The sequence below is a fragment of the Zosterops lateralis genome, assembly GCF_965231275.1.
Source record: "Zosterops lateralis genome assembly, chromosome: 3".
NCBI classification, from domain to species: domain Eukaryota; kingdom Metazoa; phylum Chordata; class Aves; order Passeriformes; family Zosteropidae; genus Zosterops; species Zosterops lateralis.
In genome coordinates this window covers 98,354,048-98,380,736 of record NC_139764.1, presented here as the reverse complement: position 1 = coordinate 98,380,736, position 26,689 = coordinate 98,354,048, and the positions used below count along the sequence as shown (strand labels likewise).

The 26,689-nt window shown below is 38.4% G+C and overlaps 1 protein-coding gene across 3 annotated transcripts in view; it reads left to right on the top strand.

Annotated features, from left to right (window-relative positions):
• The first annotated feature begins 2,298 nt into the window (after positions 1 to 2,298).
• The window catches only part of MBOAT2 (membrane bound glycerophospholipid O-acyltransferase 2), a 91,142-nt gene continuing 66,751 nt past the window's right edge, over positions 2,299 to 26,689 (top strand). The window contains exons 1-3 of one of the 3 annotated variants that reach the window (XM_083856931.1): positions 2,299 to 2,428; positions 19,325 to 19,470; positions 22,962 to 23,039. In XM_083856931.1, coding sequence (XP_083713057.1) covers positions 2,357 to 2,428; positions 19,325 to 19,470; positions 22,962 to 23,039 — 296 coding nt within the window. In that variant the 5' untranslated portion in view covers positions 2,299 to 2,356. Of the gene's footprint in view, positions 2,429 to 2,763; positions 2,791 to 19,119; positions 19,471 to 22,961; positions 23,040 to 26,689 lie in introns of those variants that run through there. The other 2 variants (XM_083856932.1, XM_083856930.1) reach the window with 2 other exon arrangements.

The window sequence follows — 26,689 nt, the reverse complement described above, 5'->3', positions numbered from 1 at the left end:
GTTTTACATCCAACCAACATCTATGCTGTGATATCATGAGTTTGTTTTCAGGCATTTTGTTAATTGGAAATAAGGAGTTTGTTCAATAGGTCAATTCTTTACTGCCAGTATTTCACCAAAGTGTCAGTAATGGCACCTCCATGATTTATACAGATGCACCAGAATAATTTCTTGTGATTAGACTGATTCAGAATTAGGTATCAGCCTTTTCTAAAGCAGCTCTTTTATGGTATAATTTGAGAATGCTTAGATTAGGATTTCCAAAGACTTCTGTGTGTAGATATGTATCTTCTTAATAAAAGAAAATCAGATAAAGTGAGCTGTGTCTTCATATACATATATACATTGTAATGCAGACTGTACTGAGCCTAGTGACACTGCTTTCCTATGAAGTCATTCACACACATATGTATATATAATTTCCAGGTTTAGATTTAGGAGACTGATTCAGAATTAATTGGGAAAAGTTTGGGTTTTTTTCCCCCTTTCTGAAAGCAGCTCTTTCTCCTTTACTATAAGAACACTATGCTCTTGCTTCTGCAGCTGCAGATGCTACCACAATTGTAATTGCCTGTCATGCAGTGACAAAATCTAATTAAAACCACTTATTTGCACCTATTAACCAGTCTCTCCAAATTCAGACAAAAGACCTCACTACAAGCTAAAACATAAGCACAGAGTGCAGTCTGCAATTCAGTAAGAGAAACAACGTGTGTTTTCAGATAATTACACTTACCTCCATTTTCCTATTACCAATTAGCATTAACCATGATCTTAAATGGCTATGTAAATCACCACAACCTGGCCACTGATCCAGACACACTCAGACTGCTAGCAGGACATTGGACTATGCATTTCATCTTTTCTGTGCTTAAAATGGTGACTTTTTTTTTGTGTTTGTGAAATTTCCAATTGTATTGTGCCTTAGAGGTGCAACATGCAAAAATTTAAAAAAAATGTTTGATTAAACTGCAAGGAATAACTTGCAGTTTTATCTCAAGAGCCACAGGGTTCCTGAGCAGCTTTATAGATAGGACCAGAACATTCCTTTGGAACTTCCTTCACCACATCTTTTAGAACAATTAGTATTTCAGTTATTTCATAGGAGGAAAAAAGTCTACAGAAAGCTCTTATGTAAATAGGCAGGGCACTAAATCAGAATGGTTTAGTTAGTAACCTACTGCACAAGGTCATCTGGTAGAGTTTTCTGCACTTCTCTAATGTGATGCCTTCACTGAAGTGCTTACTCTGTTTCACACTGGACCGTGTTGATGGGACAGGAGGAAGAGTTGTGCTGTGCACCAGTGCAGTGCTATTGCCATCACCACAGCACTTCTTGCTTTCTTTAGAGAAACAGCTCTGCTGGACTGAGCCCACTGAAGAACTGCTGGAGCTTTTACCATTTCACATTTCTGTATTTTAAGAAATAGGCCAATAATAAACTAAACCCCATATCTTACAGCCATGATAGACAGACTTCCTTAAGTCCACGGCTGTAAGAACAGGGTTTCTTTATCCCTTTTTTGTGCCACTTCTTCAGGATTCACCCAGCTCCGTGCATGGCCTGCTGGGCGCCCGTGTGCCTGTCTGGGCCAAGGGACGTGCTCAGCTCTCCACCACCTCAACAGGTATCGGCACCCCCCGCTCTGGCGCTACCTCAGCGACACCCCCCCCCCCTCAGGGCCCTGGGCGGCACCCGCCGGCACTGCGGGCTGTCCCCTGTCCCTGTCCCCTGTCCCCGGCCGCCTGTCCCCGCCTGCCCACCCGGCGCAGGGAGGTGCCACTGCCCATTAGGTGCCCGCATCCATCACCCACCCGCACCCTCAGCGCTCGGAATCACAGAATTAAGAAGGAAGAGACTCCGAGACCATCGAGTCCTGCCTATGAGCGAACACCACTATGTCAACTAGACCAGCAGTGACCGCCCTTTCCTTAAACAGCTCCAGGATGGTGACTGCCACCGCTGCCCAGGGCAGCCCGTTCCAGTGTCTAACAGCTCTTCCTACGAAGAGGGTCCAACCAGCCCGGGCTGGAGCCCAGCGCGGTCTGTGCTCGGGCGGGGCGGGGCGGGCCCTGCGCGGTACCTGCGCCGTGCGCGCCCCCCCTCCCACCGCCCTCAGCGCGGAGCCTCCGCGGGGCCGCCTGGTCCCGCCCAGCCGCCGGGGGGCGGGGATTGGGCGAGCCCGCCCGTCACTCTGCGGCGACTTCGCGCAGCGATTGGCCGCGGACGCTGTCAGTCATCGGCGGGACCCCGCCCGCCCCTTGTTGTCACGGCGCCGTGCGGGGCTGGGGCCGCTCGCGCCGCCGTTGTTGCCGCCGCCGCGGGACCCGGGCGGGGAGCGGCTCCGGCCTCGCCATGGCCACCAGCACCACGGGCTCCACGCTGCTGCAGCCCCTCAGCAACGCCGTGCGCCTGCCCGTCGACCAGGTGAGGATGGGGAGGTGCCCGCCCCGCCGCCGCTCCCGCGGGCTCGCCGAGGAGGGACCGCACCGCGCCCCCGCTCCGCTCCCTCCGGCCCCGCCCCGGCCGGGCCCCCGCGGCCCCCCGTCCATCCGCGGGGCCGGGCTCGGCGGGCGGCGCCCGGAGCCAGGGGCGGCCGCGGGTCCCTCCGCACTCGCGGGCGGGGGGGCGCCGGGGCGGCGGCCGCGCTTGGCGGGCAGGTGCGCCCGCCTGGGCTGGTCCCGCATCCCGCCCCGCCCGGCCTCGCCACAACTTGTTGGCATCGTCACTCGGCCAGATGTGCAGCCGCAGCTGGGAATGGGGCCGGTATCAGCTGAAGGGATGCAAAGGTTGGGTAATAATTGCAATGCAAAGCAGGGCGCCGCGCCTGGATGCGCCTGCCGGGGGTTCACATGCGGCGTTAAATAATGTGCGCCGCACACAATGCTGCGGGGAATTCCTGTGTGCCTGTAGGAAGAGCGTTCCTGTGGTATCTATTGTCCAAGTGACATAAAAATTCCTGAAGGCTGTTAATCCCAATGTCTTCACGAAACATCAGGAGATTACAAAATAAGACTGGGAAACTGAGGTTTGCTGAGTTTAATCACTGAAGTTGGACCAGCATGTTTGTTAATGGGGAAGTGGTCTAGACCTCCTAAATCTGCAGAATATTTATGTATTTAGGAATACATTAGAAAAGAAATCTGAAGTAACTTCTTATATAAATTTTGTAGCACCAAGAAATTCCATGTTATGATTTTTTTTTTTAATGCTTCATTCATATATATATGAGTGAAACACATCAGAGAAAACAGTCCGTGCTTCAGCAGAGGGAGACTTTGTTGGCTTGGTTTTACAAAATACACCTAGTAAGTGAGAGAAGTAACTGGAAATAAATACAGAGGAAGGAGCATGCCTAGTGAAAGTATTTTGGAAATGACTGAGTTACTCATTCTTCTTTTTTCTTCCCCCATTCTCCAGCCATTTGTTTGAATGGAACCATAGTTAAGGATATACATGAAAAAGTACCTTCTAGAAAACTGGTAAAACAGGCAAGTTGAAATTGAGCTTGCTGTGATGGAATAGATACTGGGCACCCCTTGCAATGATACCCGTGTCTGGGATCGATGGCACCTCATGCCTGCAGGCAGTGAGCTGCTCTTCCCAGGTGCCATGTGTTTATTTCCATAAAACATGCAGCTTCTACAGGGTACTGTAAAACACATCAGAGTTGACCATCTTTTTATGGCAGGATGCTGGTGGTGTATAATTTTCTACTCATACTGGTAGTCATAAGTCTAATTGTTTTATGACATGGCGTGGCTACTACCAAAATTGGCTTAATGTTGTGGGTATGGCATTTTGATGATAATGAAATTATTTTTTATTAAAGCTTGGTGAACTTCCCTGTGTTGGATGTTTTGCCACAGATGCTCCTGTAGGGCCAAGAAGTTTTAATAATGTACACTTTGAGCTCTGTTGGAACTTTTGGGAGTAACCATGTTGGAGGGTGGCTAAACATGTAGTTTAGAAGATTTGTTATAAGTGGTTGGAAGTCAGACATGCGTTGTTTTCAGATATCAGTGAACTGTACATAACATGGGTCCAGTTGTGTATGAAGAGCACTGATTGTGACTGGAGTATGAATTGAAGAGCTTAAAAATGATGCTGCAGGAGAACATATTAAAAAAACCAAGTTTTTTGCAACCTCAGCTTGAGATTCTATCTTGATAGTAAGTTTGTAATACAGAAAGAATGTGAATTGTGTTCAGTGTAATCAAATCAAAGGGAGTGAAGGAGATAATGAGGGCAGGGGAAAAAAGAGAAAGTGCTGATACTCTTTGGTGTATTTGTCAGAGATTATGCATGACATTTGGCAATACTATAAGCATATTCAGAATGAAAATGTAGCAGTGCTTTGAAAAAATAATAGAAGTATGAAGGTTTTTTGGTTAGTACATTGTTTCTACTACTTGCTCCAAATCTGTACTATGACTACAGTCATACCAATATAGCAGCTGCTTGAAATAGGCACTCTGGTATAATACCAGCACTCAGAACTGCTGGAGATCAGTAGGGATTTTTTCTCCACTCAGTTTCAGTTTTGACCACAAGTAGATACTAATCTTTATCCAAAATGTTGCTTAAATTGTGTTTTAGGTTTAAGCCATTACTATCTAATTGTCCTGCTAAGGCATGTAACTCTTGGAAGACAGATTGAGGTAGCATGTGCCCATGCTGCCTTACTCTCTGGCATTCAAAGAAATGAATGGAGAACCTTCCCTGTTTGGCAGTGGATGGAAGTAGAAATTTAAATTCAAGGTGAAGTTGCTGTTTCTAAGATTAATCAATCAGATCCACATCTCTATGTGGATCAAGTGTGAGAAATCAATTACTTTTTTGCTTAATGCTTGGCAGAACTAGAGACAGGTTTGAGAATGGTGTTGGCTGTGTGCTGGTTGGAGGTCAGTGCAAAAGATGGAGGGTGAGCTCCATCAGAGCCATTTGACACAGCAGTCTCCTCTGTGTGCCCAACTGTGTTGCAGAAGAAAAGCTTTGTTACTTTAACAATTTGCTATTCCTAGACATTTTTTGTTGGAACTAGAGTACTAGGTAGCTAAAGGAATGGAGAAGAACTTGTTTTCTGCTTCTGGTGTATTTCCTTTGGCTCTCATTCTGTCTTGCACCAAGTTAACCTAAAGGGCTACTTGGAAAAGTTAATGTGTTGTTAATAGGCTTCTTGGGCCAGTTTTTCTGTTGTTATTTTCAGTTATTTGATGAAAGGGAAGATGCTTGGTGTTAGCAAGAACCTACAGCCAACTTACCTTTTTTCTGTATTTTGTAGTAGGAAAAAAAAATCACTGCTTGGGAATGAAGCCTCAAAAACTGCTTCTTTTCACATCTTGGAGAGTGTAATTTGGCTGCTCAGGAAAGGAAGCATTCTGTCAACAGCTGTAGCATATTAGGTCTTAAAGTTAATGAATGAGTGAATAAATATTAATGTACTGCATATTCCTTGTGTCTTCTCAGGGGACAGAAGGAATAAAAGTAGCCATGTCCTTCCCACCTGGACAACCTCCCAAGAGAAGTATGGGAAGGTTTACCATAAAAACTGGGCTGCTACAGTATCACATGTTGCATAATGCATTGAGGTTGCAACTTGAATTATTTTATTGTAGTTACATCTGTCACCTAGCTTTATGTTTTTCCTGTCTGTTCTCATGTCATGTTTATGCCACTGCTTCTTTCTTCTTTCTCTAAGGTGAAGCCTGTCAAATAATGTGGATTTGGATCTGTTTCCAATTCTGTCACTACCTTGCTGATTTTCTATTGACAAATGACTTATCTTGATGATGTGTCAGCTTACTTGTCATTAAATTGGAAAGATTTAAATTTGCTTTGACAGCGATTCTAGGAGAGCAAAGCTTTCTTTTTGGCTTTTTGGTCTCTGTGGGTCTGTGGGGTTAGGGGAGTTCAGAGAATAATCATTGCTTTCACTGCTTCCACCAGAGGGAGCAAATTTTTTTTACTGAAAATGGACAGAAATTGTAGGGGTTATTTCTGCCCTTCATTTGTATAGAAATAGATAATTTGTAGTAGAGGAGTAGTTGAGGTAGGAGGCTGACCATGACAATATGTGAACATCAACTTTTTATATGAGTTGTCTACAGATTGATCTTGAGATCATGAAATATAGTCTGAACTACATGATTATCAGACTGAACTTCAATGATTGTCTTCTAGATAAGAAAAGGAAGAATGTGGCTCCAACTGCTAACAGTATAGCTACATGAAGCTATGTGGACAGAATAAAATGTCATACACTTGGCTTAAACTCCAGGATGTAAAAATGAGCACTGTTTTTTTCAACAGAAGAAAAAAAATTCTGTGCCATTTCCACACTTTTCTTGGTTTTTGGCTGTGTTTTTTTTTGTGGGTTTTTTTTTTTTTTTTTTTTTTTTTTTTTTTTTTTTTTTTTTTGGTTTGTTTGTTTGTTTTTTTCCTCCAATCTTGTTTTTTATTTGGTTAAGTTTGCTGTTTGTGTAGAATAAATACAAATTTCTATGTGAGTGCCATCAATCTTCAAAGAATCTAAACTGACTTTTTTATTAAGAGTAGACATAAAAATCCAAGTCTTCCTAAACATGAATTGCATAAACCACAGAAACTTCCTTCATTTAGTGATCATAAGCCAGTTTGCTGTACTTTACATAATTTTCTGCATATGCTTCCTTGTACAGGGAATTGCCCAGGTTGCTTTCGTCATGTCCTTAACACACTTGATTCCACATAAAAGCACTGATGTATGCTGAGCCTGTGTTTCACCTTTGAGCCCTCAAGGAGAGTGGGCAGGATTTTTTTTTCATTGTATATATCTAGGAAATACTAATTTCTTACATGCATATGATGTAAGAAAGCAGTTTAGCAATTTTTTTTTCTCTTTTATTTTGATGCCTTGGAGGTGAGCACAGCTTTAGTTTGGAGAAAAGGCAAGGCTTGGAGGTGGGGTAGAGAATTTTGCTGAGAAGCATTATGTGCCTGATTTGCCTGCAGGGTACATCTGAGTATGTCTCCTAGTTAGAACTCTGTTATTTCACAAAGTTTGGAGCATTAGTGATGCCTTATCATCCCTTGTTTTCTGCCAAGGCAACATAGTGTAGCCTCTGGAGGGCTGAAATATTTCAGTCGGATAAAAACCTTTTTGTGTAGACATGGAATGGATATCAAAATGTTTGTCCTGTATAACTATCCAGAATTTAGATGGCCTGACATTTGACTGAAGCATTATCAAACTAGAAAAATAGAATAAAGTGAAGAGTGTCCCAAGCTTCCTCCTTTCATCATAGATTCTTAGACCCTTGTGTGTGGCTGTGGAACCCAGAGCAGCTCGTTACTGATTTTTCAGATATGACCCAGGAAATTGATAAGTAATAGATGTGAGTAAAATCAGCATTCACGGGTGTGTAAAATGCAAACACTGAAGGCAAGGGAGTGGTAGGATAAGCAAATTGTGCCCCTGCTTTGCCCTGTACTTTCCTTATGTGCTGCTAGCAGCACTCAGGAGAATGAAGGATGGATGGCAAAACATGATCTTCTGTGATGATAGATAGAGACTGTAGTTGGTGAAAAAAAAAAGCTGGAAATAAAGTTCTGTTCTTCATTCTGTATGTGCTGTTCTCAGTGACTGAATGTTTTGAATTGTTTGGGTTTGCTACCCAAGTTTTTAGTGGTTTCTTAACTTCCCTTTGAACTCTTGGAAGAGAGGGAATGTATCATCAGAAGAGTCCTCTGCAGTGACACCTTTCCCAGGTTTTACTATCAGTGGTTAAGTGTTGACTTACTTAACAAACAATAGGTGAAGAGTTAACTCTGCAATGAAAAATATGTAGAGCAGGATGAAAGGGTTGGGATAAGAGGAAAAATTGAGAGAAAGTCAGTATCTTGAAGGAAGAGGTGAAATCTGTCATGAACAGAGTTGGAAAAGAAAGCAAACACTGCTTACAGTGTTAGAAAAGATTTATGAAGTGATAGAAAGATTTAGTGCAAGAAGAAAATACATCTGTGCTACTCAGGTTCATGAATACTGTTGTGAGGATGTAAATTACAGAGCTGCTTTAATTCTTTAATATTTACAGAAGCAGCAGTGAATTTTCTTCTCTCACATCCTTTCATACTGGGTATGTTTTCTTCAGTTTTTTGCAAAGCAATGGAAAAACTGAAATATTATTACACCTAAGGTTTCTACAGTAAACATCTAAATGAAACACTCTTTACCTGAACAGCATAAATTCACCTGCTTTGTTTTGTCACATTGTTTTTCCATCCTTATGCAAGTGGCTGAGGTGGTGTGTGAATGCTCACCTGAGCTCATGACAGCACAACCCATTTCTGAATCCAAAATGGGGTTCAGAAATTGCTATGAAAATACTGCAGTTCTGGGAAGTTGAAAAAAAATAGTGGAGTGCTCAAAGAACAGTCTAATAAAGAAAAAAGAGTAAGGCATAAGGAAGATAACAAGAGTCCCTTTTTATGGAGTGCATGGCTACCACTCTGTTGCTTTCTGTTTCTGAAGGGTTTCTGCTGTAAATATCTTGTACCACAGCTATGTTGATCTTTTCCCTCTGTGGGCTTTTTCTAGAGTACTGTGCTGACTTTAAGCAAGAGTCCTGAAAACCGATAAAACTGAAATAGATGAGTCATCTTTGTCATTCTGTACTCCCGACATTTGTTGACTTTTAACTCATGTTTACCTGTTCTTGTGTTGACCTAATGAGGTACTGTGATACATCCTTTGCAGCCTTGATTACAGAATGCTTTCTTCACATTTGTTATTTTGACTGATGTGCACTTTCCCTGTGCACATAACACGTGCCCATTTTTTTCCCTTGTTTCCCTTGAACTGGGAGTTAAGACTGGAGTTTTATTTTCTTCTGAAAAGTGAGAACAACTAGGTGTAGCCAAATGAAAACCTATTTGCTTGATGTCTGCATCTTCCCAGTATTTTTGTTACAAAGAAAGTTGATGTAGCTCTTCAGTATGGATATTTCGTTTTCCTTCTTTCCTTTGGGAAGTATTTAAAATTCAACTTCAGTTGAATCAACACTGCTAGTCTTTTAGCCCTTGTTTAAGTGAACAGATCTGTTTGAGAATTTCAATATGTCTGCAAAATTAGATAAGTATTAGTTATACCTACTTGTTTTAAATGATCATTCTGGTAGCTAAGCCATCTTTGGCAAAGGAAAACTTCCATAGCTCTGCTTTTTATTCTGGAATAACATGTCCAAAGGTGAAGAAGCTATTTGGTTTGGCTAAAGTGTCGTGATTTTCTGTAGTTGGGATTTTGTTGTTTTCTTCTATTTCCAGTTAAAGTGGCCTAAGCTGCAGAAGGTGTACTTATTCTGAAATGTGGCTTCTGAGCATATTAGTTGTATTACTGCAGTGCTATATTCTATACTGTAGTGCCACCTTATACAGATAATTCTTAACCTTTCTGACATGCCTTGTAGCTGAGTAATGCTCTTGATTCTACTGCTTCCTCTCACTCTTATGTGTATGTATAAATACACACACATATAAAACCCCAGTTATTCAATTGACTAAGCATGTCATTGAAAAAGTGGACTGAAGGCCCAGACTAAAATGACTTGGGTTTTATTCTTCATGGTGGAAAGGCTGGAAAGAATTTGAGGTCCTCACAAATCTGCAGAAATTTTAGAAGTTCAGTGATCTGAGATTTGTAGAAGGTCTGTCCTTAGAATACAGTAGCAAATCATATACTGTAATAGAATTGAATGTAAGAAGTCAGATAAAATATTTTAATATAGAAGTCTAATTCTAAATATTACTAAAATATTATTTAAAATGGAATTAATTTGAAAAGATGTAACATCTCAAAGCAGTGTCTGTTGCTTGTACAGGTTGCTGCATACTGCAGATGTTTAAAGGGCTGCTGTTGGTGCTTGGAGATGAGGTTTGGCTGATCTCATGGGAATGATTCCTGAATTGGGAAAAGCAGGAAGATAATAGACGTGGAGGAATACAGACTGTGTTGGATAGTAGTTTGTTCAAGGGGTAGTATAGTGAAGCCTTCTCCTATTTTTTTTTTTCTTGCCATGAAGAGCACTGAGAAGCTGATAATTTTAAAGATGGGGGATATTTCTTTTACTTGTTAATTGAAATTACTGTTGTTGTTACCAGATTTGTGCTCGCTATACGGACAAGATCTTTCAATTCTTTCAATATCTCTTGCTTATTTTAAGACGTATTTCAGTTTCTCACATACCAGAAAATATAATTGTGAAGTAGATCTTAATTGAGAAAATGTCAGTTTCTGATTGCATTTGAGAAAGCCAACACCTATGGAGGTATCTATCTTGCTTTATTTTTAAATGCCTAGGAAAGTAAGTAGCTTGTAAAGTTTTTGCAAATTTTCAGACACTGTATTGGTTCTCTGGGCTTTAAAATAAAAACTTTTCATTCAAATACACATTTGAATATCCTGTATTTATAGAAGACACAGAGAATAGAAATTTTCAGTTCCCCTGGAGCTGATAGATAGAGCTTAAAGATTAACTACTAAAAAAAAAAAATTAAAAAAAATGTAAAAGTATGCACACAGGATGATAAACATAGCTGAAACTATTGAATAAACTGATAATGAGGAATATAATGGTTCTTTTGGCAAGGTTCTGTCTCAAGAAGTAACAGCACATGCCCAAAAAAGAGTTCAAGGAAAGGTCACCTGTAATATTGAGGCACTCATTTAGAACGACCACCAGAGACCCCTTTAGACAACCCTCTAGGACCGTAAAGGGGCTTCCAGGAGGAGACAAATGCATGCAAATTAGTTCTAGGAAAAATGATGTTTATGTATTAGCTGGGAAGTACTCTAAAATGAATATGTGTGATCGTGGTGGAAAAAATACCTTCTTGTAAAGTTTCACACACACACACACACACATTTGATTTCATAAGAAAATTTCATCCTCTGAAAGCGTCCAGTACTGTAATAAAGAATACCTGCTTTCTAATACTTCAAAATGTGTTTTTTTTCCAGCTGATTTTGTTATCAGTGTACTGCTGATACATGTGACAGAGTAGGGATTTTGAGTTCATCTCGTGTGCATGTGCACTGCAAGTGTGTGATAAAATCCGTGGTTTTAAAAGTGCAGTAACTGAGTTGGTCTTTGTTTGGAACTGTGTTTTGCCAACATAATGCCAGGCTGTGGTGTTTGGATGTTGTAAACTCTTTTTCCATGGTAGTCTGAGATCTGCAATCCTTAACTGGCCAAACCAGTTTTTGCTTAACAGAAGCAAGTGGTTTAGGTCCTTATTGTTTATGAAGAGAGAAGAAAACAAAACACACAAACAAAGAAACCCAAGCCAGCGTTCTTAGTCTGATTTCACCTTTGAACAAACCTGCATCCTGGATTTTAGGTATTCCCATGAATAAATAGCCTTTTTTGACAACTCATGATCTATAATGGTGAATTCTTAAGAGCTCATCAGAGAGAACACCCTTCAGCCAATATCTTCCTATCCTTAATGAATTAGTTTTGGTTGTTTTCACTATTAAATGTACATTGATGTTTTGTTTTACGTCTTTAGTCATACGGTTTATCTTAGAGTAATTCTGAGTAATGATTAAGTAAGCCTTCTTTGAAAAAGCTTATTGGATTTGATGCTCATTTATTGCACAAACCAGATTACTATTGCCTGCATCATGTTGTTCATTACATGCTTCACTCTCTGTAGCATACTTAAAATTGGAAACTGGGAGTTAATACTGGAAATAGAAATACTATTACTAACCTATGTCATAACTGGATTTGATATTTTGGGTTGAAACCCAAAGAAATGTTTTCTTTTTGGAAAGAAAACATTTAGGATCTTATGTGTAAGTTCATTCAGCTGCCAATAAATTAATGGGAAAATGAAGTGTATGTGTCCAATACTAAAGAGCATTTCCCAGTGATGTTGATGTTGACTAAAACAAACAGAAGCAGCACTTTTAAGGAAGTGGCTGCTATTAGAGGGCTGTGCTTGGAGTTCTCATCTGAAAAAATGTCCCTTCACACGGATACTGTATGAACACTCAGTAATACAGTCTTTGCTACAAAGAAAAACTTTACTGTGGAAAACATTATTTCCCTTCTTTTCCCTTTTGATATTAGTGCAGCAACTTTCAGGCAGTAGTTGGAAAATTGACATTGGTTTCAAATAATAGTCATTCTTACTCTTCAGTTCTTAGCTGTCTGGCATTAGGCTATTATTGGATAATTGTATTTATACTTGATAAAGGTCAGAAATTGGATGGAAGAATATCCATCAACACTGCTGTCCAGTTGCTGTGTAGCAACATTAACTCCCCTGTATGTTATAACCAACTTTTTGTGAACTCATCTAGATGTTTTTCATTCCTCAACTCATTGTTTTGGTGGGAAGGGGAAATAGTTTTGACTTAACTTGGAGCAGGAACAAGAAAATAATGATGTTTAAGGAACAAGCCACAGCTGATGCTTTATTGATTGTGATAAGGTTTGGCAATTTTTGACAAGTATGCATCAACAAACGCAGTGCTTGAAGAGGTTTGTGTTTAAAATGCTACTGCTAAAGTGGCCCTACAGATTTAGAAAAAACATTAAAGCCTGAGCTTTAATGTCTTTTTAAGATGTGTGTGCATTGGTCTGTCTTGATCTCCTAGCCCTTGCAAGAACTTATTTCAAAGTGGTTTTGTAGCTCATATTCTAATTTTTTTTCCTAAAAAGTCTTTTTCTTTTCTCTAATGGCCATAGAAGTTGGAAAGAAGAGCTAAAAGTTGGAGAAGAGGAATGCTGCTTAGTGCACCCTGCTCACTGGCCCTGTCAGATAAATGAGGAAGCAGAAGGTTCTCACTTTCTTTCTGTGGTAGAATGGAGGGTCAAAAATTGCTGTAGACAGGGAGACAAGTAAAGCCGGTATCTTGCACCTCAGAAAAACTGAATTCCAAGGGGGAAATGTTCCCTGTAAGAAGGGGAGGACTCCTAAATCTCTAGCTGCAGAATTGCCATATCCACACGTTCTGACTGTTGTCTGTGAAGCATCTTAAACTTGTTATTTTAGATTCTGCACCTGATTAGGTAGGCTTTAGTGCTTCTGCTTCTACCTGGGTAATCTTTTTTTCAAAGCCTAGTTCATCAGCAATAAAACAGAAGTGCTGCCTTATTTTTTTTTCAAGAATAACTTTTTTAAACCCCACAAAAGAACAGACAAAAGTCCACAGAAAAACACAACCTCCCCAGACAAAACCCCTGCATCAGCTTTAATTCATCCTAAGTGTTTTATTGAGGCCACGGGCATTCATTGCACTTTAGAGGTTTAAATACTTATTTTCTTCTTATTTGCGAAAATTTGTTAGAAATGAGAAAATAGAGAAGCCCCAAGACAAGGTAACTTACAAAGAGTTTGTGTGGGTCATTGGCAGAAAGAGTAAAATGCAACATTCCTGAGTCATCTTTGGTGCTTTACCTGCTAAACCGCTGTTTCTCTTGTGGGATACTTTGTTGGAAATGTTGTTCTTTGGGTGTCTCTCGGTACCTTGCTGGTAAGCAAAGCTTTGTGCCATTGTGTTGTTGCTTTTCAGTGGATTCTTAGTAGGCTGTGTGGGCCTCTATGATTTACTTGTGCCATCCAGTTAGGAATTATCTGTATCAGTAAAATTCCCTCTCTGCTTTGGCTGCTTTTCTGAATGAGGCAAATGCCTTCTGTGCTGTGAAGTAGCAGGATTCTGGAGGCCTTGACTGCAGCAATTGGCTTTTGATATTAAAATATTGCTTATATGAAGAGGAAGCTTAGCCTAAAATCTGAATTAGTAGATAAAATTTGCATATATTAAAATTAGTTTTGTAGAAGAAATAAGCTTTTCTTCTGTATTTCTTTTTAATGTGGGCTTAAATTTCTTTAATGATTTATTAAAGATGCTGTCTGTGTTGTGGAGTTGGAACTTCCAGCTGTTCAAATCCAATGTTATGCTAGAATTTCCTCTTGAGGATGAAAATCCTTGTGACAGTCAGTGACCTTTTTCTTTATGTTAAGAATTGATTCCTTAAATACTTTTTCCTTAGCAATAACTTTGTTTTTACAAAAGCATGGCATAAATTACATTTATTTCTTTTAAAATACTAAAATAAATGTCTTTAAAAGTTATATACTTTCTACTGACTTTTGCAGAGGTCATGGCAATGGAGAATTTCTTATGTAGATAGTTTAATGCAGTTAATGATTTCTATTTTGTGTAGCTACTCCAAATATTAAAACTGTGAATATGTGTTCATGTTTTACTATTACATTTGGCATGAGTTATGCCTAGAAACTGCAGTGCTTGTATGACTAGTTTTGAACCAAAATAGTGGATTTAATTTTGAATTTGCTAGGCTACACACAGCAGGATCTGTAATAGCTTGGTATGTCTAACACACACATCAGTCATTGCTGAATAACTGGTGGTGATAATTTACATTATAGTTGTATGGTTTTTTATTCTTATGTGCACATAACTTTCCATTACACATCACTCTCTCTGTAAGATTGAGGTGTTATTCTCATTGAGTCAGCTGTTGCTATCCTGTACTTGAGGAGGAATAAAAAATTGTTTGTTTTCTTATAGATGTGCTAAATTATAACTGCTCAGGCAATTCCCCTCCCCCCCATGATATCTCAGCTCTAAGTAGATCTTGGTCAGTTTTGCTTGTTGTTGTTTTTTTGGTTTTTAAAAAAATTATTATTTCTTTTGTAAAATTGAAGCTGCTTATTGGAACAGGTTTTATGACCTCGTGGAGGCACATTTACAATTTGGTTGGAAGAATGCATCATGCAGATTTAGGGAACAAGTTGTCTTTGTTCTTTGTGGGTGTTCTGCTCACCTCTGACCAAGTCATATGGTATTTAGCAAGTTGTATTTTGCCCATACTCACAATGTTATAAGAGCTTGACCTAAGTTTTCATAAAGTACACAAGTATACCATTCCCAATGGTTGAAGTTTGTATATGTAACTTTTGTCAGTGAAATCACTGCTTGCTTGAGTGCCTGGTTTTCATGGAAGCTTTCCAGATGATGTCCAGCTCTGTCCTTGTTCCTGCTCGTTTGCTGTCTGTTCCTTTTGTCTCCTAGGCAGCCAGATAATTTTTGTCTCCCTTTCAAGACAAGCTGTGTATATGAAGGCAAGTTCTTCATCTATCCAGTGTGGACACAATGAAGCTGTCTGTCAATTCCCCCCTGGTCAGCATGGCTTAAGATGGGAGATGGAGTTAGGAAAAGGCTGAATGTTAAAGTTTGGCATTGTTTACTAAACCAAGTAGTGCAGTACAGGAAAAATGTTTCTGTGAGATGAAGTGGTTGGCATTGAAGATCCAATATGGGTGCTATAGTAATTTTGGGAAATGGTGCCTTTGCCTAGGTTAGTTCATTGGCTAAATGTTTACTTGCCTTTGGAGAAGATACTCTAGTTCAATTTAATTTAAAAGAAATCAGGTTTGTGTTTCCAGACACCATTGCACAGCCCTGGCCAAAGCACATGAAGTGCAGATAACTGGGAGGCTTCAGGAGCCCCTTTTGATCGGAACTAAAACACTGTGTAGATGCACAAATTATCTCGCTACTGGAGTTTGAAGTGCATGTGATGGAATTTGGGAGCCCACAGAGTCTGTTTCTCACTCTATTTCCTGTAGTATTGGCAAAGGATGAAACCTCTTTCCATGTGGAAATGAGTACGAGTGGTAGAAATGAGTGCTGTGGACTGAAAACCATAGATAATGGCAAGCAAGTCTGTTTTGATTTTTGTTGTAGAAATTCTGTGTTTTCTTTTAAAATGTAAGTAATCAAATATTCAAGATATTTTCCAAGTGAGTATGTAACTGTGATAGCAATTCAGAATAAGTGTCAGGTGAAGATTACCACTCTGCCTCTAACACTGCCTGGCAGTGCTCACAAACTCTTCCATATGAGCTCCTTTATTTGAATGCAAATCACTAATAAACCAGAGATTTTTTGTGAGCTGGAGAAACAATTGGGGAAAATATAGCTTGTTGAGAGGATTTTAAATTTTGTTTGCATTTTGAGATACTTTGGGCCTGATTTATAGGCATGCTAGATAATCAGAATAGCAGCTGAAATTATATTTTCAAAACACTATTCCAGTTAAAGTTCTGTTAAAAGGACTGACTGAAAAACTAGGCATGGCTGCCTGAAATTGAGCAACCAAAGTTAGTGGGCATTTATTTTACCCTTTGAGCTTTCATAATTTTTGTGCTAGTCATTCACCTCTAGAATAGGAATATCGATCTTATGAAATTATTGCAAACTTTGCATTTATTGTATGTAGTCTTACCATGTTATGGAGAGAGCTGCATAAAATATAAGGTTTTTCTATTCAGTGTAGAATGCAGATGGTAAGCATTTAATGGGTCACAGGATGAGGGCAAAAACTGGGCAATTGTCCATTTGCTGAATGAATCAGAAATACTGCTGGGGAAAATAGAATGAAGCAGCAGAAAGAATATAGTCAGAAGTAGGTATGTATAAAGGCTAAACTCAAGTTGCATGGCTTTCAAACCTTAACTGTTGCATAGCTTGATTTTACAGATGCCTATTTAAAGCTTTGGAGCTTTACAAGTTCTGCAGAACTCTTGGTGCTTTGTAATCTGGAATTTGGTGCACTGAGACAAGGATAGGGATGGGATTGGTAAGAGTAGAGAAGAAATGCAGGGTGGTGTGTGACCATTGTGGTGATGCCTTAGATTTCCAAGTATTGTATGTGTTTGTGCACTTTTTTTGGGTAAGAACACTGTTTTGGGATAAGTTTTGGATTCAGTTGTGAGGAATGCCTTTGGAAAAGATTTCTGCTGCTTGGGTCACTTAGTTTTGAGTTCAAAAAGCTGACATAATTAATTCACCTCCCTGGAAGTTGGCTTGTGGAGTTGATTTAAAGGTGTGTTATCCTGCATTTTATTGCTGTTCTCAAAATATTCTTCTTGAGGAAGGTGTTCTGGGTTGGGTTTTTTGGTGGGGGTTTGTTTGTTTTTTTAATTAATGGGATACTGTTTTTCAGATACAGATTTTGTCATTTGAGTAAATAGGTAAACTAAGAGCAAGTGCTTAAGAAAGGTACCCCCTTTTCACTCCCTACCTGCTGAATCCTTTCTCAGGTTTGCTTTTTGTGTTTTGTGTGAGGATTTTACACATTCCTAAACCTGCAGGCTCATCTTGAATTGTGAGATTCGAGGTTTGTTGTTTTGTTAGTGTCTGCTCATATAGAGTTGATACAGGTGAGAAATGCCAAGCACTTCTCTACCCTTTTCATGGTATTAGTAGGAGCCAGATGATGACTTTCCTTTTTCCCTGGGTCATGCTAGCTTGCTTTTAGTGGTAATCTGAAAAAGAAGGACACGCGTGATACCAGTTGGTAAATTATCTATATTGCAGTCAAAGCACTAATGTCTGTGCTTTCAGTAAAACCAGCAATGTGTGTCCATCTCAGGACAGGTATTTGTGCTCATTTCTTCCCTCTGCCTCTTTACCCTCAGCTTTACTATGTATCTGTGAATGTGCAACCTTCTCTGTCTCTCTTCCCCTTCTAGTCTGTCTAGAACGTGAATTCTCTGGGTCAGAAACATGCTTTGTGGGTTACATAGCATAATTTCTGTAAAAATATTCATACAAATGTTAATACAGAAATAATAGTATTTTTTTTGTTTTAATTTTTCTTTCTTGCCCTCTTTTTTTTAAACTATGTTTGTTTCCATTCCAGTGGTTCACTTGACTGTTTTGTATGAAACTTTTCCACTAAATCCATAGAATCATCTTGAGTAATAAACCTCGCTCTGTTTCATTTGCATCATTGCTTATAAAGGAGAGAAAACAGGTCAAGTTATGCCCTGAAAGAATATCTCCTCATTTATTTAGGATGTTTCAAATACTGTTAAAAAGCATAATAGAAATGTGGGAGTAAGAGAATGGATGGAGAGGTGTACATGACTGTTTAGAGAACAGTTTAATTTAGGGAACTGCTCCTATTAAAAAGCACAGCTCTGCCTTCTGGTCTCTTTCCCTGCTAGCACTTAATGTTTTAACTTGGTGTTACAGGTTTTGGAGTGGTTCACTTGTTACAAGAATGAGACTTCTTTAGTTGTTTTAATTGCTACTTTAAAAATGACCATGTTTGTGTACTCTGACCCTTAGCTATTATGGCCTGAAACTTGCTTGAAAAAGGATAAAGGAATGGACAAAGGTGAATTGTGGTACTGCAAGTGTGGATTCTGTTGCTGCATCCATCAGTATTAGGTTTGCTGTCAGGAACATAAAAATAGTATTGTCATTGTACCCTGTGGTGTTAAGATTAAGTATTTCAGCTAAGTGCCATCAAACAGTCTAAAACGCTGTTGTGCAGAGGACCGGTCAAGCATGCAGGATGTGCAGGTTTCTTGTATTGAAGTGCTTATGACCTGAAGCAGTGATTCCCAAGCTGTTGCTTGTGATGGCACTATTAGACACAGGAAATTGTTAGGCAGTTTTCTATGTGAGTAAAAAATAAAAACTATGAAGTGAGAAATGTTATTTCCTAAATAAAGTAATTTATCCAGCTTTTTGTAGCTTAAGCCACTTTTGGTAGTGGTTGCTGTACTTGAGGAATTTCTTTCTTTATTGTGCCCTTACTGTTGAATTTTTTCAAGCCACAATCGGAACAATTCTTTCTACTCGCTGATTTAGTTTTAATCAATTCTGCTTTTGCTTTCAGTGCCCTAACGTCTTTAAATATTTAATATACAAGAAATTTTCTATCTTCTAGAATAAATGGCCTGAAGGGAGGAAGAAATTCTGAAACTATCCTACTTGAATGTACAGGAAGAAAATGCAGTGTGCAACCAAGCTGTTTATCTGATTACATAGCACCGAAATGCACTTCATTGAGCCCTGTTTCTGCACAGGCTACTGAAGTGATCTGTCAGTGATTTTTGGAGCTGATACATAGCTTCAAGTCCTGCACACTTAAAAAAAACCAAATAAAACCACAGCTCTGATTTTCACGTTACTGGGAGAGTGGAAATGATTTAATGTTTGATAGAGTGGTTTGGTATTTAGAAAATCTACAGCAAAATACGTGACTTTCTTTTCTTGGTTTATGCACATATTGCCTCGTGTTTGATCCATCTTTTCCTCTGAGCTGCTCAAGGAAGCTGGTTCCTGCTTTAGCCAGGAAGGGACTCATGGGAGAGGCTCTTAGACATGCTGTGGTAAAAGCCATGGCAAAGCTACAGGTTCTGCAAATTGCTAGAAATGTGTGGATATTTCTGTTAATTTTTAATACACACTTGTGTGAGATCTTCTTTCTTTTCTTTTTTTTTATGCAGGTCAACTTTGTAGTGTGCCAACTGTTTGCCTTGCTTGCGGCTGTTTGGTTTCGAACATACCTTCATTCAAGCAAAACTAGCCCATTTATAAGACATGTTGTTGCAACACTCTTGGGCCTTTATCTTGCACTTTTTTGTTTTGGATGGTAAGTTGCACTTAAATTCATTTATCAGGAACTTTAAAATTTTTATTTCTGTGTAGTGAAGAACCTTACTGCCTCATTCTGTGGGGATTTTAGCTGCTGTAAATGTACAGAAATCAGCTTAAATATTCTGATGAGGTGCACAAATTTTGAAAGATCATCTGTTTGCAAACTGATAACTACCATACTGGCTGCCTATGGTTTTGGGAAGATAAACCAGGTGCAGTTTAACTGGTACAGCTTTTTTTTTCTGTAAGCTTGATGGAAAAGTATTCTCCTGAGGCACAGCACAGATGTGGAGACTAAGATAATTCCCCATAAATACTCATGGCATGAGATAACTCAGTGTCTTTTTCTGAATATTGAATATAATGCCACCTTTTTTAGGAAGAGTTGCTGAAACTGTAAAATATATGTAATGATATTCCTAGTAGTGTAAAACACTTGGAGAGGAGCTGCTTTGACTTCAGACTATTTCATGGTTTCATTTTCTTTAATGATTTGGAGGGAATATGTGGATGTTTTTCAAACATGTATTTTGTATGAGTGCTGTTTGTGTATCTTGATATTTTCAGTATAACAAGACAGAATGTTAGTAAAGTTAGAAAAGGATATGTATTTAGTTTGATATATTTTATTTCCTTCAAAAAGCAGCTTACCAAATGGCTCACATCTTCCCAAGATGGTTTAAGTGCCAGTTTCATTTTATTGCATTGTAAACAAGGTGCTTACTTAGCTTTAAGTGTATAAAAGACTTATTTATGCTGACTGTTATAGGGTATTACTGAACTAGGGGGAATTAATCAAGCTGTTGTGCAGGTGGGAAGATGCACACAGGGTGTGTGCACATCTGTCTCTGCACATGCAGAGTGTGTTGGCCTCTATGTTGGCATGTTGCAGAGATCTCCCAGCATTAATTGATGTATATTGTTTTTAGATTTCAGGAAATCAGTAACCTTTATTTTTTAGATTTACATGCATGGTTTACTTTTATATAAAACTCTACTACTCCAGCCTATTTCTTAAACATGTTGCCATGGTATTTTGCTTTGAGAAGATGATCTGGTCTCAAAGACTTCCAGTCTTAGCACCACAGATAAAGAGGAGGATATGGGAGATAGGAGCTACTATGTGAGATTTTTTTGAGAGCTGTGTAAGCTTAGAAGCACATTCTGTATCCATTGTTTTAGAAGCAGAAATCATTAGTTGTAACTTGTAATTAGAAAGGGCTACTATATATTAATATATGAATTTTGGGTATGGGAGATTTTGGAAAGAAACAACCTCTACTCCCAGCAATCATAAATAAAAATTTGTGGAAACTTCTCACTGGCAATATGCCCTGGAAAAAAAATTGAGATGTTTTCTGCCATAGTACAAATCCACATTATTCTAATTTGCTTTGGATCATACTTGAATCTATTATATTTGCAATTAATTTCTATTTTGCAGTTATGGAGCGAAAAACTATTTTAAAATTATGAAAACATAATTTGAGGTATTGAAAATACATATTCTTTAAGAAATTGGTTCTTCTGTTATATTTCTGCCAATGCTTTTTCTTTTTGCTTAAGTACATATCATACAAGCAGTTTTTTGGAGAGTTTTGGGGTTTTTTTTTTGTTCCTCTCCTCAAAGAATCAAGTATACAAAAGGTTGCCAGCCCCTGATACATCTTCAGTGACTCTTGGGTTGTGCTATAACATATCTTAGAAACATATTTAACAAGAAGGAAACTGTTACTAGTAAATGTAGTAACTTGTAGATGAGATCATGCAGACTTAAATGTGGGAAGTAGTTTGAAATCTGCACCCTTTTAAGGGCATTTTGTAGTAGTTATGTTGTCATCTTCAATTTCAAGTCTCTTGGTTTTCAGTCACTTTTGTAATATTTGTGATGGTAGTAGAGGAAAGGAAGAGAAGCAAAAATTCCCTTGGCATAATAGCAAATAGCATAAAAGGCCCAGAATATGTACCCTTTGTATGTAGTTAAAAATTGATATTCTGTGTGGTATTTCAATATATCCCTTTGAATGTTTGAATCAAAGATCAGTCATATTGCTATTGTTAACAGCTCTGAAAGAGAAATATTTTCAGTGACTGTAATTCTGGTATGGTACTCCATGTCAGTCCACACTCTTTTAGGCTTTGATATCTTAATATCCTTTCTTTGTGTAAGAACCAAACCTCTTAATTTTTTGTCATTTTCCTAATGCCTATCTTTGCTATGTAATATTGCTAATACTTGGCTAATAAGAAAAACAAGTAAATACTTTTTAAATTGACAATTACTATACTAAAATGCACACTTAAATTTTAGGTAGTCCTATCCTAAATAAGGCAAACTAGAAGTGAAGCATGGGAGCATGTACAGATTGGATCTTCTGTAAAAAGTCAAGTTTTTTTAAAGGTTAATTCATGTCCATGTGACTTGTTTTGCCCAGTTCATCATGTGTAGGATGAAGGATTTCAGTTGGATAGAACTGGCTTTTTTTGTTGAAGGTCTTTGAAGTTGTTTCCTTGTGAGTAGAGAAGGAGTGAAATTAGGAATTGTTGGTGCTAAGCTGAAAGAAAACAGCATTGCTGTAACAAAATAATAGCTGCTTTTTATGGGAAAAAAAATAAATCCCAAATTAGATGAGTCGTGTCACTTGAGCATAAGTATGTTACTGAGGCACTTAAGGTACCAGAATGAAAAAAATCAAGTTACTAAAGATCACCTCTTTTCCCCATTCACTGGCACTGCTTTGACACCGGTGCTCTACAGCTCACTGAGAGCTGTAACTCCTTCAAAGACCAAAGCAAACCCCCAAAGTAATGGTGTGGGGATAGCTGTGGTGGTAAGCTGTGGAAAAATAACAAGAAGAGCTTAGACCACCTTTGTGAAAGAAGTCTGTGGTGTGTAGGGCTTTTTTTTTTTTGTGTGTTTTTTTTTGTGACCATCACCACCATCCCTTTTAAAAGTTACTGACAACCTGGGACAAAGAGACTGGCTGGACACAGACACCGTTTCTGTTGAGAAGGAAATATTACAATATTGTAGATACTAAGAAATTGTTGACCTTTTCTGAGATACCTATTGCTGTAAATGGGTAGAAAGATGAGTATAGAAATTAAACCATAAACCTTCATGCTGTTTAAGTTATTTTCCCAGGGAATAATGCCAGATGGAAGTATTATAAGACATATTCATTGTATTATAAGACATATTTGTTGTATTTTAAGAATTAGCAACATTTGCAATATCCTTGATTGAGCTGGAGCATTCTATCTAGGTGTCTATCTTTTGTTCATTACTGCTCTCTGTGCTGTGCTAAAGGGAAAAGTTCTCAGCAGAAGGAAGGGTAGCAAAAAACCTAAATTGAGTAGAAGGGTGTTTTTCTTTGGGAGCAGAGGTGGCTTTAAACTTTGAACCTTTTTAATTTACAATAAATGCATGCAGTTGATTGACATTAAAGAAAATGCTATGAGGATTTACTATTTTTTCCCCCCTAGGTATGCCTTACATTTTGTTATACAAAGTGGAATTTCCTACTATATCATGATCATAATAGGAGTGGAAAATATGCACAAGTAAGTTTCCATTCTAAAATTTATTCTTTTGCTTTTACAAGAATGCTACTGTTTAGGGGTTTTTTGTAATGGTGCATATATGTACCATAATTCTAGTTGTATCATAACATTTCAGTATTTGAATTCTCTAACTCTGGTTTTATTTTCAGGAGAGAAGATGACTTATTAGAGAATTTTTGCCAGCTTTTTGAAATATCTAAAGCTCATTAAAATAATACCCCACTGAGACATTTCTTGGGTTCCACATATTCTTATTTTTTCATCATTCTTTAATCCTAAGTATTTCTGGGTGTTGACAAAAGATGTGTAATTTGAAAACAGCCAATGCTAGTTAATTGAAGATGATAGAAGGAAGATGTACGAAAGGAAGACAATTTGTGTGAGAAATTTCTCTAGGTATTAAGTGTTTATAATTCCTTTTTATTTTGATGTCACTATGAATGTCTTAGGTTAAGAATACATTTATAAAACACAACATTATTTTAAGTTTGAATGCTTGATTATATTAGCAGTATCCTAATCCATATAGAATAACACTTGTTTTTCTTTTTCAGTCATTCTTAAAAACAGGGAAGAGATTTGTTTTATTACTGTATGCATATGTTTTGCAATTCCACTAGCCTAGAGATCAGAAACAAATTAGGTTCCCACTGTGTTAATTCCTGCATAAATGTTTAGTAAAATAGCAAATCCTTGCTTGAATAGGTTCCTGAAGTATGTGAGGCTGTTGGAAAAGATGCTGGTAGAAGAAACAAAGAGGAAAATTGCTTTACACAGAAAGCACAAAGCCAGGGTGGCCTTAGTTTGTGGTCTTCCTACCTGTTAGAATATTCTGCTGAATTGTGCTGTGGTAGTGAATGTAATTTTATCTTCTTTTTGAAATATCTCATGTTAGGCTCTTACCTTCATGATTTGCTTCAAAGCCTCATGTATCCAAACTACTGTGGATGCAAGAGAACCTCGTTTGGTTGGATTTGTGGTTTATAAACACATATATCTTTGATTACAGGTTGTTGTAAAGCAACTTGTTAATGTAAATTTTTCTTTAGACATTCAACAATTAAGTAACTTATGTTACTTAATATTCTAAAATAAATTATTAATGTTGTTAAATGCAGTGAAGGGAGGTACCAGTCAGGAACACTTTGGTGTTTATCATAACAAGTTACGTAGGTTTCTCGAAAATGGAAATCCAGCAATGGTTTATGTTTCTAATAGTGTGAGACAGGTAGGCAGATTTCCTGCACTGTGGCAAGGCAGCACTAATTCCTGATCCTCCTAGTTCATACCAGCTGGTTTAACTGCATGGCAGATCTACTGAGATGTTGGCTGTGTTATACACAGCGGTTACTCTGCAGCTGGGTAGGGAAATCTAGCTTTATTACAGAGCTTATGTTGCTTTGTCACCATATGAATTAGTCTGCCATTGGCTAAAACTAAAAAACTCTTTTTCAGTGGAAGAAAAAAATGTAACAGTCATTTGTTGCTTTAAATTGTCAACAGTGTGTGGCTGCTGTATGGGAAGCTCAGGTAGGCACTTCTAATAGGTGATACAAGCAAGATTATACAAGGTTTGTTCCCTCCACTGCTGGAGTATCCCAGAAGCAATGATTCCTTAACTAAGGAATGCACCAGGTACAGTTAATTTTCTGTCAGGAAAATGCCACTTACAGCTTTGTTTGGCAGTCTGAATAGAAACTAATGTGAATTACTCCCCTCCTCACCTAAGTGTTTGTCTTCAGGCTCTGAATGTGTCTCATGGAGCCCAGGGGAGATTGAAGGTTAAGTGCTGTACAGTAGAGTGCAGGTGGTACCAGCTGGCCTCAGGACTAGATAATGTCAATGTTTTAGTGGGGATGTGTGTGTATGTACAACTAATCATAGTGCTTGCATATACCTGCATAGCCGCAGGTTTGGGATTTACTCTCTGTATTGTAGAGGCACCCATTGGCTGGCAATCCTAGTTAGAGGTTACCTGCATTGTTCAATGAGCATCTTAACCTTGAAGTCAAACTTCAAATACCTATATGTGATGTAAATATGGATTCAAGTGGATTTTGTATTGGAAAAGCACTTGTGTATTGTAGAAAATATTTTTGTCTGCTATCTAAATTCACTCACTAACCTAAGTTTTCTTCTTTTCCCTGCCCTGCTGGCTGCCCTGTAGATTTCATGAGTGTACGGATAGGAAAAACGTTTTTGTTTTTTTTTTCTTTCATGTTATCCCTACCTGCTAATATAGCTCCTCAGTCTCTCCAGCCTCTCTAAAAATTGCTTAAACAATTTTTAAATTTTTAAAAATGCTATCAGTTCGGTTGCTGTGCATTGGCTATACAGGCTTCCTTACCCTCTGAAGCAAGAAGAGATTTTTTGATAAACTTCTGCATCCTCCAAAGCACTTTTACCTTTCCTGGTAGCTGTTCTGTCTGCTATTCAATGGTTCTGTTTTGTTTTGATGGACATACAGTTCTTTGTACTGTTCTCATGCCTATGTATGTGAGCTGTTTGAACATGATAATATAAAGAGGTATTTGAATTTGAGTGAATGAACTTTGGTTGTAACTGGTCTGGTATCTGTGGAGGTGCTTCCTGGTCATACCTTTCCTTGGGATTTAGGGATGTTAAGTCCTCAATAAGTTCCCTTAGACTCCAAGCTAGAGCCAGGACTGAGGTGAAGTCTCCCCTTTGCTTTCACTCCTTACTGTGGGGTTGACAAATGATGGGAGATGTGGAGGAGATTTGATGGTTTTATCTTAAAAATCTCAGATTAGAGCTAAATAAATCTTGATCATCTTAATTCCCTTGGCATGTTAATTGTGGCACTCAGTTTATCAGTCAGGTGTTTAATAATGCTGAATGTCATGATTTTTTTGATGCTTATCTAGAAATCAGACTTGTATTCTGAAGATTGTGAATGGAAACACTGACTAGCACCAGAAAGTGATTCTCTGTATGCTGGAGAGTTGATGATTACAAAAATAACCATGTAAATGGATGTCTGTCTTCGGTTATTTGAAAAGTAAGCACTTGTTGAAGTTAACAGCTGTGAAGGAATTTCCTAATAATCCTTATGAATTTCTCCTAAAAGTATTTGTTCTAAGTAGCTATTACAAGTTCATCTACTTTGATAACTTCCTGTAACGCTCCTGGCTAAGCCTGAATAGAACTCAATGCATGACTTAAAACAATGAATGTATAAGTTGAAAAATAACTTGATATATTATCCTTCCTAAAATTGAAATGTTTGAGTGGAAAGGCCTGTAATGAGCATTTTTTGTAGTTACAGGAATGGAGTGAAAAGAGAACTATGATTTTCCTACCTGTAGTGCCTATCACTTTGTGCCTTACTTTTAAATTTAATCGTGGGGGTGGTGTCCCTTTAGAGGTATAGGGAGAAAGAAGGGTAGGAATCATCTAGTGTCTGCAGATTTGTAAAGGTTGATACTGAAGCAGAGAGGCTGAGAAGGATAATGCATGGGCTTTTTTAAAGTATTGTAGCCTTCTCAGTTTGTTTGGTACAAAAAAGACACATGCTGCCTTAATGCAATTAGAAAAAGAATCTGATTCTGTACTTTGTATTTCCAGAGCTAAGAGTCTTAATCAGTTTTTTTTTTCCTAAATCACCACCTCCCTTATAAAATTTTATTTTA